Source organism: Ambystoma mexicanum, chromosome 5p (genome assembly GCF_040938575.1).
Source record: "Ambystoma mexicanum isolate Mex_15411 chromosome 5p, UKY_AmexF1_1, whole genome shotgun sequence".
Classification (NCBI taxonomy): domain Eukaryota; kingdom Metazoa; phylum Chordata; class Amphibia; order Caudata; family Ambystomatidae; genus Ambystoma; species Ambystoma mexicanum.
Genome location: NC_090930.1, coordinates 925374021 through 925391161, shown reverse-complemented (window position 1 = coordinate 925391161; position 17141 = coordinate 925374021). Strand labels below are relative to the sequence as shown.

The 17141-nt window shown below is 48.9% G+C and overlaps 1 protein-coding gene across 4 annotated transcripts in view; it reads right to left on the bottom strand.

The window, feature by feature from the left end:
* The window catches only part of SACM1L (SAC1 like phosphatidylinositide phosphatase), a 1165903-nt gene that overhangs the window by 344541 nt on the left and 804221 nt on the right, over positions 1 to 17141 (bottom strand). For all 4 annotated transcript variants that reach the window (XM_069613352.1, XM_069613355.1, XM_069613353.1 and 1 more), the window contains exon 14: positions 6928 to 7066. In XM_069613352.1, the coding sequence (XP_069469453.1) occupies positions 6928 to 7066 (139 nt within the window). The remainder of the gene's footprint in view (positions 1 to 6927; positions 7067 to 17141) is intronic.

Below are 17141 nucleotides of genomic sequence, written 5' to 3'. Positions count from 1 at the left end.
TTATTCTGTGCTAGAGTGTTTCTCCTTTGCTTTTGTTAGGCAGGGAAATCCTCAGCACAGTGGGGATAGTGAGGCATTTTTGACCATATTTCTTTTGAGAATAAAATGGCATGTTTTGACAAATCATCAAGCAGTTCCGCCTTGCATTAGTGACCCTACACAGTCGACATCCAGGACTGGATGACGGCTAGGTAATCGCATAGACGAATGATGTCCCGCACGCCATTTACTCATGTACCACTGATAACCTGAATATTGGTGGGTGACACTATTGGGATCATTGAGGGGAGTGCCCAAAGGCCCCAGGTAAAGGTTAAAATGGATTGGGGAGAATATTGAGCCTTGGGGGACGCCACAGGAGACCTGCAGTCGGTTAGAACACAACGAGTTCATCTGGAGAGCCTGGTGTTTGCCTGAGAGGTAGGAGGTAAACCAATTCAGGACAGTGCAAGAGAATCCCATCCTGTCAGCAAGGAGGGGGAGAAGGATGTGGTGGTCGACTGTGTCGAAAGCAACCGAGAGGTCAAGGAGGACGAGGCGGTATGAGTCGCACTTATCCATGATTTGGAGACCATCATCCACCACATGGATGGTTGCTGTCTCGATGCTACAGGGTTCTTAGATTGGGATCTTTTTCTGAAAGAGTGATTTGTTTCAGTGGTGTAAGGCTGTACACTGCTTCCAAAATCTAATTATAGAGTACATCTGTATTTGGCTCTTGTGGATTTATTTTGGTGTCTTCCAGTAATGCTTCAAGTTCTTCCTGGTCAAGCACTTTGCCGCAATGGTGGCTTGTCCTTTGTGAGTCAGGAGTCGGAGTTGCTGCATTGATAAAGGCATCATGAAGTGGTTGCTCCAATCAAGAGGGATCGGGGGCTGTTGTAGTCTGAACCTCACAGAAAGTAGCATTAAGTCTATGGCCAGCAGCATGTGTTGCTCCCTGGGTCATTTGGGAAAGGTGAACATCGACCATGTTGGAGCTCAAAGATGTGATAGACCCATCATTTTCTTCCTCAAACCCGATATTGAAATCCCCAAGAATGATTAGGTGCCGGTGTTGTACACCAACATTAGCTATTGTATCTGAAAGATTTTCTGCAGGGATTGTAGAAAGGTGGTGTGCATATGAGCAGGAAGGAAAGATTGGTCAAATGGAAGAGAGCTGTGCCGTCCAGGATGTCCTTGGGTGTAATCGCTGAGATTCTAAGGTGCTCTTTTTTTGTTTAACTCTTCATTGGTTCATTCATGAACCAACAACAACAAAACAGAACAGTCACTCTGGCACTCCTGTGTGGATTCCGCCCTGCGTCAGCATTCGTCGTGGTGCGGTTCCGTGGCAGTGCTGCCCTGATCGATGGCCTCCCATCCTATTCGGCCTCAAGTCTATATCCCTCGTCCTTCTCTTTGTCGGGGGGGAATCTGCTTGTTTGCCAGTTCTCCTACTAATATTCCTCCACTCCTCCGGAGTAGTCCGAGCTGCTCTCTTCCCTTTGTCCAAATAAGTCCTGTATCAGGGAGTTCCATGCAAGTATCTTATGCCCACTCCCTCCCTCCCCCTGCACAGCCCTTGTCCACCTTGCTGTCTCTGCTACCGACCATTTCTGGAGATCAGCCCACCATGAGTCTATGCTCTGTCCCGAGCTGGAGTCCCATGTCATTGCTGTGCGGTGCTTTGCCAAAATACACACCAAATCTTTCATCTTGGCAGGATGTGTCCTTTGCCTGTCTCCCCTAGGAAAAACGCCCAATATATAAGACTCGGGGGTACCTCAAGGTTCCTTTGTCTCCCCCACCCTGTACAAAGTGTACACAAAGCCCCTGTGCGACCACCTCGATGACCTTGGGATCTCCTACACAAACTACACTGACACCCAAATCCCGATACTCCTCACTGGCAACCACCCTGAAGACACCCTCAGAATGAACTCTGAAGCTATCCAATCCTGGATGGCTTCACATAGGCTTTGCCGCAATGATGAAACAATAGAACTTCTCATTGGTCCCCCTGCCCGCCTGGCCAAACTACCACAGACCTACAAATCTTTCATCATCGATGGCCACAACATCACTGTCGCCTCCACAGTCAAGATACTTCAGCGTTTACCTCGACTCCTCGTTGACCATGTCCCACCAGGTCAATCAAATTGCCTCCTCATCGGGCTATGCCATCAAGCTCATCAATGCCAGCAAACCCTTCCTAAACTACGCAAACCATCTGGAAGTGGCCCGGGCACTCATAGGGTCAACACTAGACTACAGCAACTCCCTACTCTGCGGCACATTCGAAAAGAACTTGCAACAACAAATAATAAAAATGAAAGCCAACAGGGTGGGACTTGACATTGGAAAACTGGACCATTTCTCTGTTGCCAGAAAAGCCACCTACTGGCTCCCAGACAAGGACAGAATCAACTTCCAAGATTCTGTCCCTCAGCCACCGCTGTCTGTCGAACGATGCACCATGGTACCTAGCTGACAAAAATCAGAATACGCGCATCAGAAAGGCCTACAAGATCTTCATACAAACATTGCCTAGTCACGCCTATGGTCAAGCGGTCCAGATCAGGCGGTTCCAGTTTCCCGGTCCGTGCACCTGCACTCTAGAACAAGTTATCCTCCCACTTCAGAGATGAACCGTCCTACGCCGCCTCCAGAAAGCAGCTCAAGTTTTTCCTTTTCAACCGATATTCTTCCTTTCTTCCCCCTGTACCACCACTATTTCGCTAAACTAGCGCCTAGATGCCCATGGGCTTTGTGTGCGGATATAGATGTAAAAATAAAATAAATAAAATATTGCTTTGTGGTGTGCTATGTTCTTTGCTAAACAGTCTGAAACATCACTGTAGGACTGAAAATACTTCATAGTCCAGTCTATGAATGTACGTCTACACAAGAATTTCAGAACACTTAATTTAAAGCCATTAACACCATCAGCATTAAAGGCTCTTGAAAATAGCAATAAAGAAAAAGAATGCCAATAACGGGTAATAGTGGCCATTTGCAGAATACAGATAAAATAAAATATTATCTGATGTATAAGAAGGTAGAATAAAAGAATAAAAAACGAACAATTGAATACGAACAAGAAAAATGAAAAAGTTAAAAGGCAGAAAAAATGAATAGTAAGAAAATGCACAGAGGCCGTGAAACCTATATGTTTTCAATTTGCCCGGACTGGTTTAAGTTGCTTTTTTCAGAGTTTCCTGTGCAAGTCTGCTTGCACAGCTAGCTATGTATTCTCGAATGGCTGATAAAAGATATTGGGCCTCATTATAACTCAGGCGGTCCGGAAATAACGGTGGCGGTAAACCCGCCGCCACCGTTGTTTCCAGACCGCCTGATCCCGACTCCTGCAGTCGGGAGGTGATGTTCCCGCCAGGTCTGATCTGGCGGGTTTAACACCACCCGCCTGCAGGCGGACGAGGAAACACCGGCAGCATTACAAGATGCTGCCGGTGTTTCCATGATCCCCATTCCCATCGAGTCCCATAGAACTCGATGGGAATGAGGATTACCACCATTCCGCCTCCGTGATTCCCGGAAAACCGGGGTTGTAATGCCCCAGTAATTCCGGGAATCACGGAGGCGGAATGGTAATACGAGTCTGGCGGTAACCAGGCGGTTTTACCGCCGCGGTTACCGCCGGACTCGTAATGAGGCCCATTGTTTCATTCTAGTGGGATATAATCTGATATATCATCAGTGTTTTCATTCAGGGAACAACTGTGTAAATCCAGTACAGAGTCCATTATCCATACACTGTTCCTATTAGTGAGTGGAATACATATATTTATATATGAGCAACAGGCTATGCCTGGCCTGGCGCATGATGACATTTTATGAGATGTAAAGAAGATTTTTACATATTTCTTTGTGAATATTCCTTGATTTATGCTCATACCATGCTGTTCTGCATTCTTACCACCCTAACTCCCCTCCAAGAATTTTGACTTGATTGCGCGAACACACCTAGGCTAGTCAAAGAAAAATCAAGACTAGCGTGTATGTCTAGGATTCAAAAGGTAAGCCTACTCCCCAAATATAGCACTGGGAGATTGTTCCCAACATGTAGTCTCTAATGAGACATTTAACATCAAAAGAGAGACTGTACTCAGAACAGTTGACATGTCTAGTCTCTTTGGTTTACTGTACATCTAATATTTCTTGTGTCAGTGATAAATACGAATATGCAACTGCATCTTCAGATCTATAGTAGTCATGAAGCCACCTTCTACCAGGGAAATGTACACTCTGTTTTCAAGCTTTTGATCAGTCACTTCCACTACTCTATTTGTGTTTTAAGATTTTGCATGCAATTGTTCTCCACATTCTTGTGGGCGTTAGAACCTTTGCCATCTTTTTTACACGGACATCTATCTATCCATTGGCCACTGCATCCACTTTAATTTCCAAGTGACTAGAGAGCTGTGGTTTGCTTAAAATCAAGGGCGCTGAGCGCATGGGGAATCTTAAGGGAAAAAATTATGCATTTCAGACAGTGGGGAGGCTGTTTGAAGTTATATTTGAAGGAATAACATTGCTTCTGTTGCTGCTGTAAGGAAGGCATGATATCAAACAGTAACACGTACACAAGTGATCACAGTTCAAGGGTGTTTATTGAACTTCAACTGTGTTGAAAAACGCCATCTAATCCTAAATCTAAAGATGGGAGCAAGCTGCGACCATCAAATAATAACGCAGTCCTAGTGGTGTCTGGTCGAATTAAAGGGCCTATACTAATAAACCTATTGCCAATCCTTACTTCTAAATACAAATAGTGTGGTAAACAATGTTATGCTAAAGAAGTGTTCAAGAAATTATATATCAGGATATTCAAGCCGTTGGCTTCCCATCCCCACATTTTCAGCACGGATGAGGATGCAGTTTAAGACTTCAACATCAGGACCTTCTGTGCCAAAGTCTCTTTGTCATTCAAAGTCTCTTATTTCAGAGGCCCTAATACAACACGACAAAACAGTACGGTTCCGTTCTTCTTAGGATTTTTACTTATACAGCTTCTCAGGTGATTTACTGTTCACCCCGGGTCCCCTTACGCTGGGTTCAGACCCACTGTAACACAAAACCTTGTCTCCCTCTGCCGGGCTCGGACCAAATGTATTTACTGTTATTACTTCTCAGCTGGATACCTTAAAAAGACCTTTGATTGAGCACCCACGCAGTGCCTGACTACTCTGTCAAAGGTATTGTCGCTTGCTTTAAAGTTCAATCACTCATCAGCAGTTAAACTTCACTTGCGTCTCTTATCAAATGCATTTTAACAATGTTCGTTCAACACAGACCGTTTTTGTATCGGTCTCCTCAACTCATCGGTTGTGTTGCTTTCACTGAAGCGGCTTTGTTCTTGGAGCCAAGGACAGTAGCACGGTGGCTGGCGAGTCTCCCAGTCTTGATTATTGACGCTGGAGGGCCCCGGGTAGATCAGACCCACAATGCAGGATTCTTCATCCTGGTTTCCTGGTCTTATGCTCTGTCTCGAGGTTTCGGGAAAGTAAGGGTTCCTTGTCGCACACGTCATGGGAAGTTCCCTTTTTACGATCCCCTTCTGTTTTGCTGCCTTTCCTCTTACTCATCTGTCATCTTGAAACTGTTTCCACGTGTGTTTTGCTTCGTTCAGAGTGTGCTCTCGTGCTCTGCCTTTTATCCGTGTGGGGATGTCTAATGGAAGTCAGGTGTGAGTGACTGTCAATAATTGCCTGACCTCACCTGACCATAGTATTGGGACAGGTCAGGTACACGGATCGGGTGTTAAGTCTATTTTCCCTTAGAGCAGGCTGTCAGTGAGAAAGTGTTGTAAAAAGGGGGAGGGGGTAGAGTACCTAAATATCCTACTGGGTAGGATGGGTTAAAGGTCTTACAGGGAAGGAGGTACTGCATCTCACCATCCGGTGTCCTACTCCCACAAGCCCCTCCAGCCAGGTTATCCTCCCGCACTGGTCCACCCCCAGGAACTGCATCCAAAAGCGATGGCCGTGTCCTGGCCACATGGATGACAGATCCCCCGGGGACTAGTGGGTGAGACACCTTCTGGTTTCTAACACTGCCTTTTCCATTAAGTGAGATTTGGTCTACTTGTTAGTGGAAGGGCTGTTGCCATGAACAGATATATTAAATAGGAAAGGAATGGTTTTGGTCTGTTGACCCATTCCTATATTGAGGGATACCTCGAATTAATTTCCAATGAAGTGCTGCAGGTGGTCTAAAGGCAGTTTCAAATGTTTTGAAAGGATAAACCCTACACTTTACCCCCAATTTTCCTTTGGATTTGATTTAAAAAAAAAAAAATACATTTGTTAATTGGCGCTATACAAGATTACTGTGTAAAGAAATTAAGCAACTCTTGGTTAAGTCTACAAACACCAAGACACCAGAAAATAGTTAGCCCAATAATGTCAACTGCGATATGGCACAACGTTTCTGCAAGCAACATGTTACCAGAGTTGCATGTCCTGTCCTAAACATTTTCTAGCTTAATATTTGCAGACAAGGAAACTGTCATATTCCCTATGAAAAGGCAGAGTACAAAGTCTGACTGATGCGCATGCGAAGACGAGCACACAATGAACATTACCCCTGCTATAGCGCAGGAAGTTTTGATTCTGTTAAAGATACGGAGGCAAGCATTATGCTTAAACTCTTTAATGCTACTCTCCACAGCTGCTTTTTTCAAATCTTCACTTTTGTTTTACACTTAGTTTCCAAAATGGTAAAACATCCAACTTCACAAAACGCCCCCTACAGAGGGACACAGAGTAAAGGCACGTTCACATATAATTAGTATTCGCATAAAATAACTGAAAGCAGAACCCATGTGATTATATTTCTTTGTATAAACTCCAGAAAAGTAGAATTTCCATGGGTGCCAGAAAGTAGCGACTGCACTTTCGAAAGTAATGAAATTTCTCCTACCTGCAGCTGGGCTTGGAGAGAACGACGTGCCAAGAGACTCTGAATAACATTCGTCCTGTCCAAGCAGTCCATGCAGTTGCTGCGAAATATTCCTTCCTGATGTGTTACAACTTTGCCATTGGAATCCACTAGAAGATAACTGAAAAAGCACAACTTAATAATTGTATAAATGCCGCTGAATGAAAGCTTTGCCTCTTCAAATACAAACAATTTAACAAGTGGATAAACTTGCAGCTTTAAATTCAGAGTTCCTCGCTAAACCCATCCAGCCACACCACACCTTTTTCCTGGTTTCATCCCTCCTCAAATACAACACCTGAGAGGTAAAAGACACCCTTACAGTTATTGCCACTTCCCCCAAATCTTCCAGTGTTCCTCCCCCTGCCCCCATCGATGTTTGTATACCAATTTTTACAACTTCATACTTCGGCAATAAGCCCTGAGCCGTTACAGGCCCAAGCGAAGCGACGTCCTTCACGAAGGCCTCGGGGGCATTACCACAAGTAGTCCCTTCTCCCTTTCCATGGCGGCCATCAAACCAAATGAAAAAAAGGTAAATAAAAAAATGTCCACCATGGAATAGGGAGAAGGGACTACAGCAAGCTCGTAAGGGATGGGAAGGAAGGCTGGGGACCGCCGAGCGGGACATGTAACAACGCAAGCATGATTAGCGGCTGGGTAAGGCTCGCAAACGCACCAATCGGTGCATAGATTTCATTGTACTTATGCCGCGCCGGGTACTCCTTCTATAAATACCCGCTTCCCAGTCTCTTACCAATGGAGTAGCCACAGAGCATCATAACCTCGCAACATCCCGTTTTAGCCAACACCAGGGCCACCCCCAGAAACACCCTCATACCCATTCAGGGAAGACTCTTCCCAGATCCCCAAACACCATAGCCTGGAATCAGTCTCCAGCCCTGCTCCCATAGCTTAATTTCAGATCTTCAAAACCTCCTCTCAAAAATGATTAGCGGAACATGACTAAAGCATGTAAAAAAAAAATCCCAAAACCCATTTACATTTAGGGCACATGACTTCTCCACCCCCGCACCCCCCCATCTTGGGGGGGTAAACTTGCAGATGTACAATATCCTATGGAAGATTTTGAGCTGCATCATCCAATACTTTGTGCTGATGGCCATCTTCCTCACCGAGCATAAGACATCTTGCCAGTCAGCCTCATTTAGAAGGGCTAGATCCATCTCCTTCTCTGAGTTTGTGCACCAAGGCCACCTGTGGGCTGCTGCTATCTGTTTTGCATTAAACTTCTCAAAGGTCACCAATTGTTCTAAGGTTCACTCCTGGGGAAGGTTAAACATACCGCTGAATTGCTTACTCAGAGCATACCGAACCTGTAGATATTGACAGCACCTTCCTCTATCTAGCCCGAATTCCATCTGTAGATTGGCGAAAAGCACCATTTCGTCCTTCCCCAAAACACTAGCTTTGGTGATACTGTTTGGAGTCCCGCCCTTTCACCTTTGGAAACAGCATAGCCCTGGGAGTAATCTATTACCCCTGATTTGCATGTCCATTGACTATTCATTGTTCCATCCTATAATTTCCAATTCCAGGTGCAGCGTGCAGGAGCCCCCTTCACGTAAAGAAACTTGTTTGGCCCCAAGGAGCCAATGGCCCATCTCTCTATCCTAATGGATGGGTTGTTTTTATCCAGAAAGAGACAGCCATTGGCGACCATTAACTGGGTAGCCCCGAAATATCTTAAGTTAGGTAGATTAAGACCCCTTCCCAGACTGGACAACATGTCAAGGGATATTTTCGGTACTGCTGAGCCCCATAGCATTTTACGATCCCCCCTGCCCCCACCCCAGCATCTCTGTGATGAATCCAATTGAGTGGTCACGAATTTCCCGGTGGCAAACTCCTCCCATGTGGCCAGGGGACGGCAGCTGCTACTTGATCCTGACCCTGGGGGCAGGTATATGAGGGAGGATCACATGGGAGTAGACAACTACCGGTGGGGGATGTCATAACTTCATTGGATGAGACATGCTATCCTCCATTTTCCAATGAGGAAGACTAATTGCCTTTTGCCATGCGTCAGTTCCTCCCTTTAGGGAAAAGTAGAAAAACCTTTTCCCCAAAACCCTACAAATCAACCTCTCACTCTTGGTCTGAAAACTAAGAGCTCCAATAATACCTCGTCTAAAAGCTCCAAGAATGCACTTTCCCAAAACTCTAAGAAAAACTTCTTCAGGTCTAATTCCTCTTCAAATAGAACTGATCCTTCATATGACATAATTGAGAAAGACTCTCCAAGAGATATACACCAAAAACCAATGTACTTCAATTCCCACAACCACCTAAGTACTGAGACGAGAAGGATGAAGCAATTGACACAGAACATGCAAATTGAGCATTCTAGTTGTTGGATGAAAGCACCTGTGCGCAGGACCTTTAAAAATGTGAACCAAATGGTAAGAAGAAGCGTGGGAAAAGACACGACTGCTTCAGTGAAGGTGTACGGAGGCTGAGGCACAAGTCTATGTGCAAAAGCTGGAGGCGCAAGGCGGTGTGGCAGAGTGCGAGAGCTCACCGGCAGAAATGGAAAGAAACGTGGTGCGAGCGAGGCGTGCCTTGGAGACGCCAGGAACCATGAGAGGGTGTCTGAAAGTGTCCGGCAGCCAAGAGAAGCAGCGTTGTCCTTACCGGAGAAGGCAGCGTTCAGGAGCAGAGTCACAAGGAAGCCTGAAGAGACGTCAGAGCTGCACAAAGTGGGAAGCAGGCAGCAAAGGTAAGTACGAGCAAGCCCGAAAACGAAACAGAGAACCAATGAGTATGCCAGAGCAGAGTGGGGACTCTGGGGCGTTTCGGCAACCGCGCTGAAGAGAAATGGAACATTGTAAAGTTACAGAAAGTGAAATAAGAAGATTGTTTATGAAGAGGGCAGAAGATTTTCAACATTGTGAAATCATGGAAAACAAAGTAATTGCTTGTCAAGTAGAGATACTAACCCAACAAGAAACATATGTGCTACTTGAAGGTAAAGAGGAACTATAAGACGAGAGAAGTCCTAGCAAGCATACACCAAGCAGTTGGGAATACAAGAGTCCTGGCAGGGAAGTATACCAGGCAGTTGATGCACACAAGAGAAGTCATGGCAGGGGAGAACACCAGGCAATTGTGAGTGCGAGAGAAGTCTTGGTAGGAGAGTACAGCAGGCTAATTGCAAACCTACAAGGAGTGTAAAGAAGAAATAGTGTCGTTAAACAAGGAACTTGTGTTACAAGAAGGAACATTTTGTTAAAGAAGAACTTACAGGGCTGAACAGTGTTTGTGCAACAGGATTGTTGTGGGCCAAGAAAGATAGAACGGAACTGCTCGATCTAGAGACATTTGTGATACCAGTGAAGAATTCAGGGGAAGGGAATCTCTCTGGAATCAAGTTATTTTTCCATTTTGGAGAATATTTACGTTGGAGATATTTTACTCTTGTTTAAGAAGACGTATGTAAATACCAGGTTATAGACATTACCCATGTCACTATTATTTTGTTTTACTGTGAGGGTCAGGATAGATTGTTTGGACACAAGGACGGCATTTGATTTGTGACATCCAGACAAAGACTGTTCCATAGTTTTGGTTTTTAGGTAGGGAAACTCCTCTTTAGAATAGGGTCAGAGAGGCATTTTCCCAACCCATTTACGTTGAATAAAAGTCTACAACCAAAGCATGACACCTTTGTGTATGACTTTAATTTCTGACCCCCCCCAACACGCCTCGCCTACCCTTAAATAAAGCTACCTTCCTCATTAACTATGAAGTTAGTTTTGACTATTTCTTGATGCCCAGTAAAAACTTAGACAGCAGAGGGTGCCGGTTTAGCTTTTAGAACTCGTCTCTCTCGACCTAGCTATCTGGCTACTCGGGTATCTAAATGGTTCCCTAAAAAAAACTCACAGCATTGCATTTCTACTCCCTTTCCTGATCGAGTCCACATATCATGCAGATTTCTTCCAACTCACTCCATTGCATTTCACCAAACATATGTACTATGTCCATCACCTGAGGTACCAGAACTGCACGATCACTCAAGAATAAAAGGACATTGTTCGCAAATGGGGAAATTCAGTCTTCGTGCCCCCTCCCCCCCCCGAGGTAGGAACAAGTTACTTACCTGTAACTGTTGTTCTCCAGCATGGGTCTGGCATGGATTCACATGCTCATGAATATTCCCCGTCGTCAGGCTGGGAATCCTCAGTAAAGAAAAAATCAGTATCAGTTTTGTTTCTGATCTGTCTTTCTTAGTAGTAACCAATCACTGATCTCTGGGTCATACTGCCCCGAGCCAATAACTGCCCTCTCCCTAAGCCCCTCCCCTGGCAACCATCCTCAGATTTGGTAGCACGTAAAGTGGCAGTATGACCAAGTGAAGAGCCGCAGAGGGGAAGGAGTGAGGGTTCGCATGTGAATCCATGCCAGACCCATGCTGGAGAACAACAGTTACAGTTAAGTAACTTGTTCCTTCTCCAGCATGGGGTCTGGCATGGATTCACATGCTCATGAATATAAGAATACATAGCAGTATACACATGCACAACCACGGGAGGTGGCAACAAGCTCAACATTAAGTAATACAACAACTCAACATTAAGCATCTCTTACCTCCTCAACAGGCTCACCTTAAGCGAACAGGTTGCGCAGCACTGCTTGGCCGACCCTGGACTCCTCCCTGGAGTCCCGATCGACGCAGTAGAATCTTGTGAAGGTGTGCGTAGACCTCCACGTAGCAGCTCTGCAGATGTCCAGCAGGGGCACACCAGACAGGAACGCCGTGGTAGCAGCGATCGCTCTGGTCGAATGGGCTCTCGGACGGCCGGGCAGCGGTCGGTTTGCCAACCGGTGACAGTGCATGATGCAGCCGGAGAGCCATCTGGAAATGGAAGCCTTCGATAGCAGGTGCCTTCACCGGCAGGAACGATCGGAATAGTCCTTTCATAAATTCCTTCACCAGGCGATGAGACCACAAGGACGCCCGTCCTGTAGTTCTGGTGTATCGGGAGATGGCCGCCAGATGTATCTTGATGGAGGCGTGAGCCAGTCCAGCTTTGGCTAGAGACAGTAGATACGGCAATACTTGAGGGGCCGTAATCCGCAGAGGGTTAATCGTCTGTACACGGCAACAGACAGAGAACCTCTTTCACTTATGTCCATAGCATTTGAGCGTTGAGGACACCCTGGCTTTTGCAAGAACCTCTCTGCAGTCAGCCGGGATATCGTATCCTCCAAACTCTAGTGCTGCAGGAGCCAAGCCTGCAAGTTCAACGACTCCGGGTCGTGATGAAGAATGGCGCCTCCTTCTTTGGAGAGAAGATCCGCGTCCGTGGCCACCTGATAGGTGGGGACACTGACAAGTCCAGAAGGTCTGGGAACCAGATCTGTCTCGGCCACGCCGGTGCGATGAGGATCATCCTGCACCTGGACCTCTTGATCTGGTTGATGAGACGGAGCAGCAACGGAGGGAACGCGTACAGGAACAGGCCGTCCCAAGGGAACGAGAAAGCATCGGCCATGCTCCTCGGCTGTGCGAACCTGCTGGCGAACCTCTGGCACTTGGAGTTTGTCGCCGTCGCAAACAGGTCGATCTGGGGTTTGCCCCATCGTTGAAAAAGACGATCCACCTGGTCCTGGCGTAGTTCCCACTCGTGGCACGAGCCCAGCTCCGTGCTGAGTGAGTCGGCGATGGTGTTTTTTATTCCTGCCAGGTGGAAGGGAACCAGAAACATCCCCTGGGCAACGGCCCAGTGCCACAGATCCTGGGCCTTCTTGGATAGGGCTGGGGATCTTGTGCCTCTCTGCTTCCGGATGTAGAACATCGTGGTGGTGTTGTCGGTGAAGATCCTCACCACTTTATCCTTGAGAGACGGAAGGAACAATTTGAGCGCCCAGAACACAGCTCGTAGCTCCAGGATGAGAGAACTCTCCTCCAGGAGCCAGAGGCCTCTTGCGTGGAGATCTCCGGTGTGGGCCCCCCATCCGTCCAGGGAGGCGTCCGTCGTTACAATCTCCTGATATGCCGGGGTCTGAAAGTGCATGCCTGCCGTGAGGTGCGCACAGGCACCCCACCATAGAATCACCCGACGGAACTCCTCGTTGAGCGGGATCCTGTCTTCGAAGCTGCCCGCCGCCTGAATCCAGCGGGCGTCGAGGAACTCTTGTAGCGGACGCATCCGAAGTCTGCAAAGGGGCACAAGGTAGACGCATGAGGACATCATCCCAAGGAGGGACTTGATGGACTTCACTCTGGCCACATCTGTGGCTAACCGGCGCTGCACCTTGCCCAAAATGGCCTTCGTCCTTTCTCCCGACAGAGATGCCAATTGCTTCACTGTATCGAGCTTCGCTCTCAGAAACAGTGCTACCTGCGACGGGACCAGATGGGATTTGGGGTAGTTGATGGCGAATCCCAGCTACGTGAGCAGGCGGACGATCCTCGCTGTGTGTTCGACGGCGAGTTCTCTTGACCTTGCAGGGATTAGCCAGTCATCCAGGTAGGGGTAGACGTGGATCCCCTGCAGGCGCAACCGTGCCGCCACAGGTGCGATGCACTTGGTGAACACCCTGGGTGCCGACTTTAATCCGAACGGCAGGGCTTTGAATTGGTAGGGACGCCTCTGGACTACGAATCTGAGGAACTTTGTGTCCTTTTAGAATGGGGATGTGGAAGTAAGCATCCTCCAGGTCCAGTGACGATAGGAAGTCACCCTCCTCCAACTGTCCCAGCACGTGCTGGAGGGTGACCATCCTGAATTTCTGTGCCTTGATGTACTTGTTCAACCGACGCAGGTCCAGGATGGGGCGCCAACCCGCCTGTCTTCTTTCTGACAAGGAAGTATCTTGAGTATACTCCGGAGCCCCGGAGCCTCTTGGAAACCTTTCTTGAGCATCGCCCTTACCTCCAACAGCAGTTGAGGGACGTGATTCTCCATCCTGGCCACAGGAGGAATGCAAGGACACTTCTTTTTAAATTCTAGCGAGTGTCCGCGGGCCAGGGTGTCCAGCACCCAAGTCGGTGGAGATGGACTCCCACACGCTGACGAACTTCGTCAGCCAGCCTCCCACTGGAGTGCTTCGGTGGGGGCCCGACGCTACGGCCGGTTCAGTCCTGCTTGGAAGAGGCCTTGCCGCCTTGGCCTCCTTGCTGACGGCGGCGAGACCCTCCTTGCTTGCCACGGCCTCTGCAGGCCTCCTGGGACGAGGAGCAGGCCGCCTGGCGGTAAGTAGAAGAGCCACCGCTGGATCCCTTGGAGGCTCCCTGTCGGCCTCCGGAGCTCCGAAAGGGCCGCCGTTGCTGAAGGACTCCCAGGGCTCGCGCTGTTTCTGTGTCTATCTTGAAGGCCTGGAGGGATTCATCCACCGTCTTTCCAAACAGGTTGTTGCCGTCGAACGGCATGTCCAACACTCTGGTCTGGACGTCCGGGCAAAAGTCTGTCGCCTTGAGCCATCCTCGTCGTCGGAGGCAAACCCTGTTGCCCAGTTGGCGAAATCCGGTATCGGCAATGTCCGTTGCCACCGTAATGGCGTGATCCAATGCCACCTCGCCTTCCTGAAGAATCTGTAGGGCCTCCGCCCTCTTGTCGTCCGGTAGGAAGTCTAGCAGAGGAGCTATCTTGAACCAAAGCTCCCTGTCGTAACGGGCCACAATCACTAAGGCATTGGCTGCCTTAATCGTCGTCGCCGCCGAGATGACTCGTCGTCCCATGGAGTCCAACTTCTTACCCTCGCTGTCCGGTGGGGAAGTGGAAGTTGAAGCTGCCGCATCCACTGCTTTCTTCATGGCCGCCGACGAGACGAGAGAGTCCGGCGTGGACTGGGCCCTGAGGCACAAGGGGGCGGTATCGGGGACCCGGTACTTCTTCTCGTACCTGTCCCTTTTGGCGGGTGTCGTGGAAGGGTTCTTCAGGATAGCCAGCCCCTCATCCCAGATGTCGTCGAGCAACGGCACCGCGAGGACTGTCTTTCTCTTGGCCTCTCGTTGGTAAAGAAAACCTTCCTTTTTCTGTTCCTCAGGGCAGAGCTGGAAGAGCTTGGATGCCCTGGCTATCATGGCGTGAAAAGAGGCAATTTCGTCGGGCGGAGAGGCCCGAGGGCGGGGAGGACTTATCACAGGATGTCAGTTGTATCATCGCCGTCGTCGTTGTCCGTCCCCGTCGCTGTATCCTCCCGAGGGTCCGGTGAGGGGGATGAGGGATCCACAGGCCTCGCGGGCACGAAGGGTGACGCGAGGTGGACTCTCCTCCGCTTGTTAGCAGGGCTTCCCGAAGGTAACCTCGTCCGTGGTAACCTCGTCCTTATCTCAGTACATAAGGATTGGATCACCAACAAAATGGTCGCCGAGCTATCCTGGGGCTCGGGTAATGGCTGCGACGGAGGGGATGGCTGCTCCACTGGGCCCTCGTCGCCATCGTCGCTATCTTCGATCACATCAGCGGGAACCCTCCCCTGAGATCGAACCTTCTCAAACCTCTCGTTGAGGCCTACGAACCTCTCGTTGAGGCTTTTCACGGTTTCCACCGGATCCTCCTCGGAGGCTGAATCCGAGTCTGTAATGGCCACCCCTCCACCCCCTCTTTTTCTACCAGGGTCTTCACGGAGGTCTTAACGATGGTCTGGAAAGAGGATTCCCTCCGCGGTGGCAGGGAAACCCTGGGCCCTGAGGCCGCCTCCACTGGCGTAGCCTCTGCCGGCTTCGCCAGGGCCGCTGCGACAACCTCGATAGAGGCCTTTGCCGGTTGGATCAAGGCCCTCACCACCTTAGGTGCGTCCTGGACCTTCACTTTGTGGGGAGGGTCATCGCCTCGCTCCCCCTCGGCTCCCTTCGAGAACGACCGGGGCCTCTCCAGAAGCTTACCCGGGTTCTCGGACTTCCTCTTCCCCGAACCAGAGCGCTGGCTCATGGTTGATCGTGCCAGGGAAGTCGCGCCCTGCCCGACAGCCCGACATTTTCAGGTGCTCCTGGTGCCCGCGGACTCAAGGTGCTTGGCCTTCTGTTTGGCCGCCGTTGCCGGGGTGCCCTCACAGGATTTAGAAGACCGGCCAGACTTTTTCTTCACCTTCTCACCTGCTGTGCCCTTCTCCAGCCAGGCGGCGAGAACGACGATCTTGCTTGGTCCGTTCCGACAGGTTCTTGCAGAACGCACAGTCCTTCTCCACGTGCGTCTTGTCCTCATGAAGGCAGTAGAGACATCTCGAATGCTCGTCCTCCTTGAAAACAATTTGCAATCCGCATCCTGGGTAGCTCCTGAACAGCTTGGATCCGGGCGTCAAGCTTCTCTTGTCCTGGGCCATGTCCGTTGAGGTAGGCCAGAGATCTTCTGGAATCCTCCAAGCAGCGTAACTCGACGAAAACTTCACCCTTGAGGGGCGTAGAAGAATTCTGAAACGGGTCCCCGTTATCGGAAGTAGAAACGGTGGAGCTTGAGGCTCGATAAACCGAAAAAATGCGAAAATTGTCCTGAAAAAGCGCGAAAACGCAGTAAAGCTCGAGAGCTAAAGCACGAGGACTCCCAACACTTGAACGTGCGGTACAAATCTGAGGATGGCTGCCAGTGGAGGGGCTTAGGGAGATGGCAGTCATTGGCTGGGGGCAGTATGACCCAGAGATCAGTGATTGGTTACTACTAAAAAAGACAGATCAGAAACGAAACCGATAGCAATTTTTTCTTTACGAGGATTCCCAGCCTGACGACGGGGAATATTCATGAGCATGGGAATCCATGCCAGACCCCATGCTGGAGAAGAGAGGCATCAAGCTGAACCCATTCTGATCAGGGTGAAAAGAAAAGGGACAGGCCTGTATTCCACCCCCCCCCCATGTACGGGAAATAACCTTGTGTGGTAATCGTTGGCCCTCCCCTCGTATAATATGTTTATCCCTCTATATACCTATACCCAAAACCAATTTTCCCAAGCAGGGCCCAAAGATATGCCCTTTCCATTGTGTGAAAGGCTTTGTGTCCATAAGGATCAATTGCTGATCTGGAAGTGATCTCTCCAGTGCAATTGCCACAAGTAATCCACATAAGTTCCATCTCCTGGCTCTCCTGGGCATAGGATGCCTTTCTGGTCGAGTGAACCAAGTGGGTAAGAATCAGCAGTAGTCTGCTGGTGAGAATTTTAGCCACGATCTTAAGCTCCCTGTTCAAAATTGAGATGGGCCAACACAATTCACAGCAATCCCTAGCTTTTCC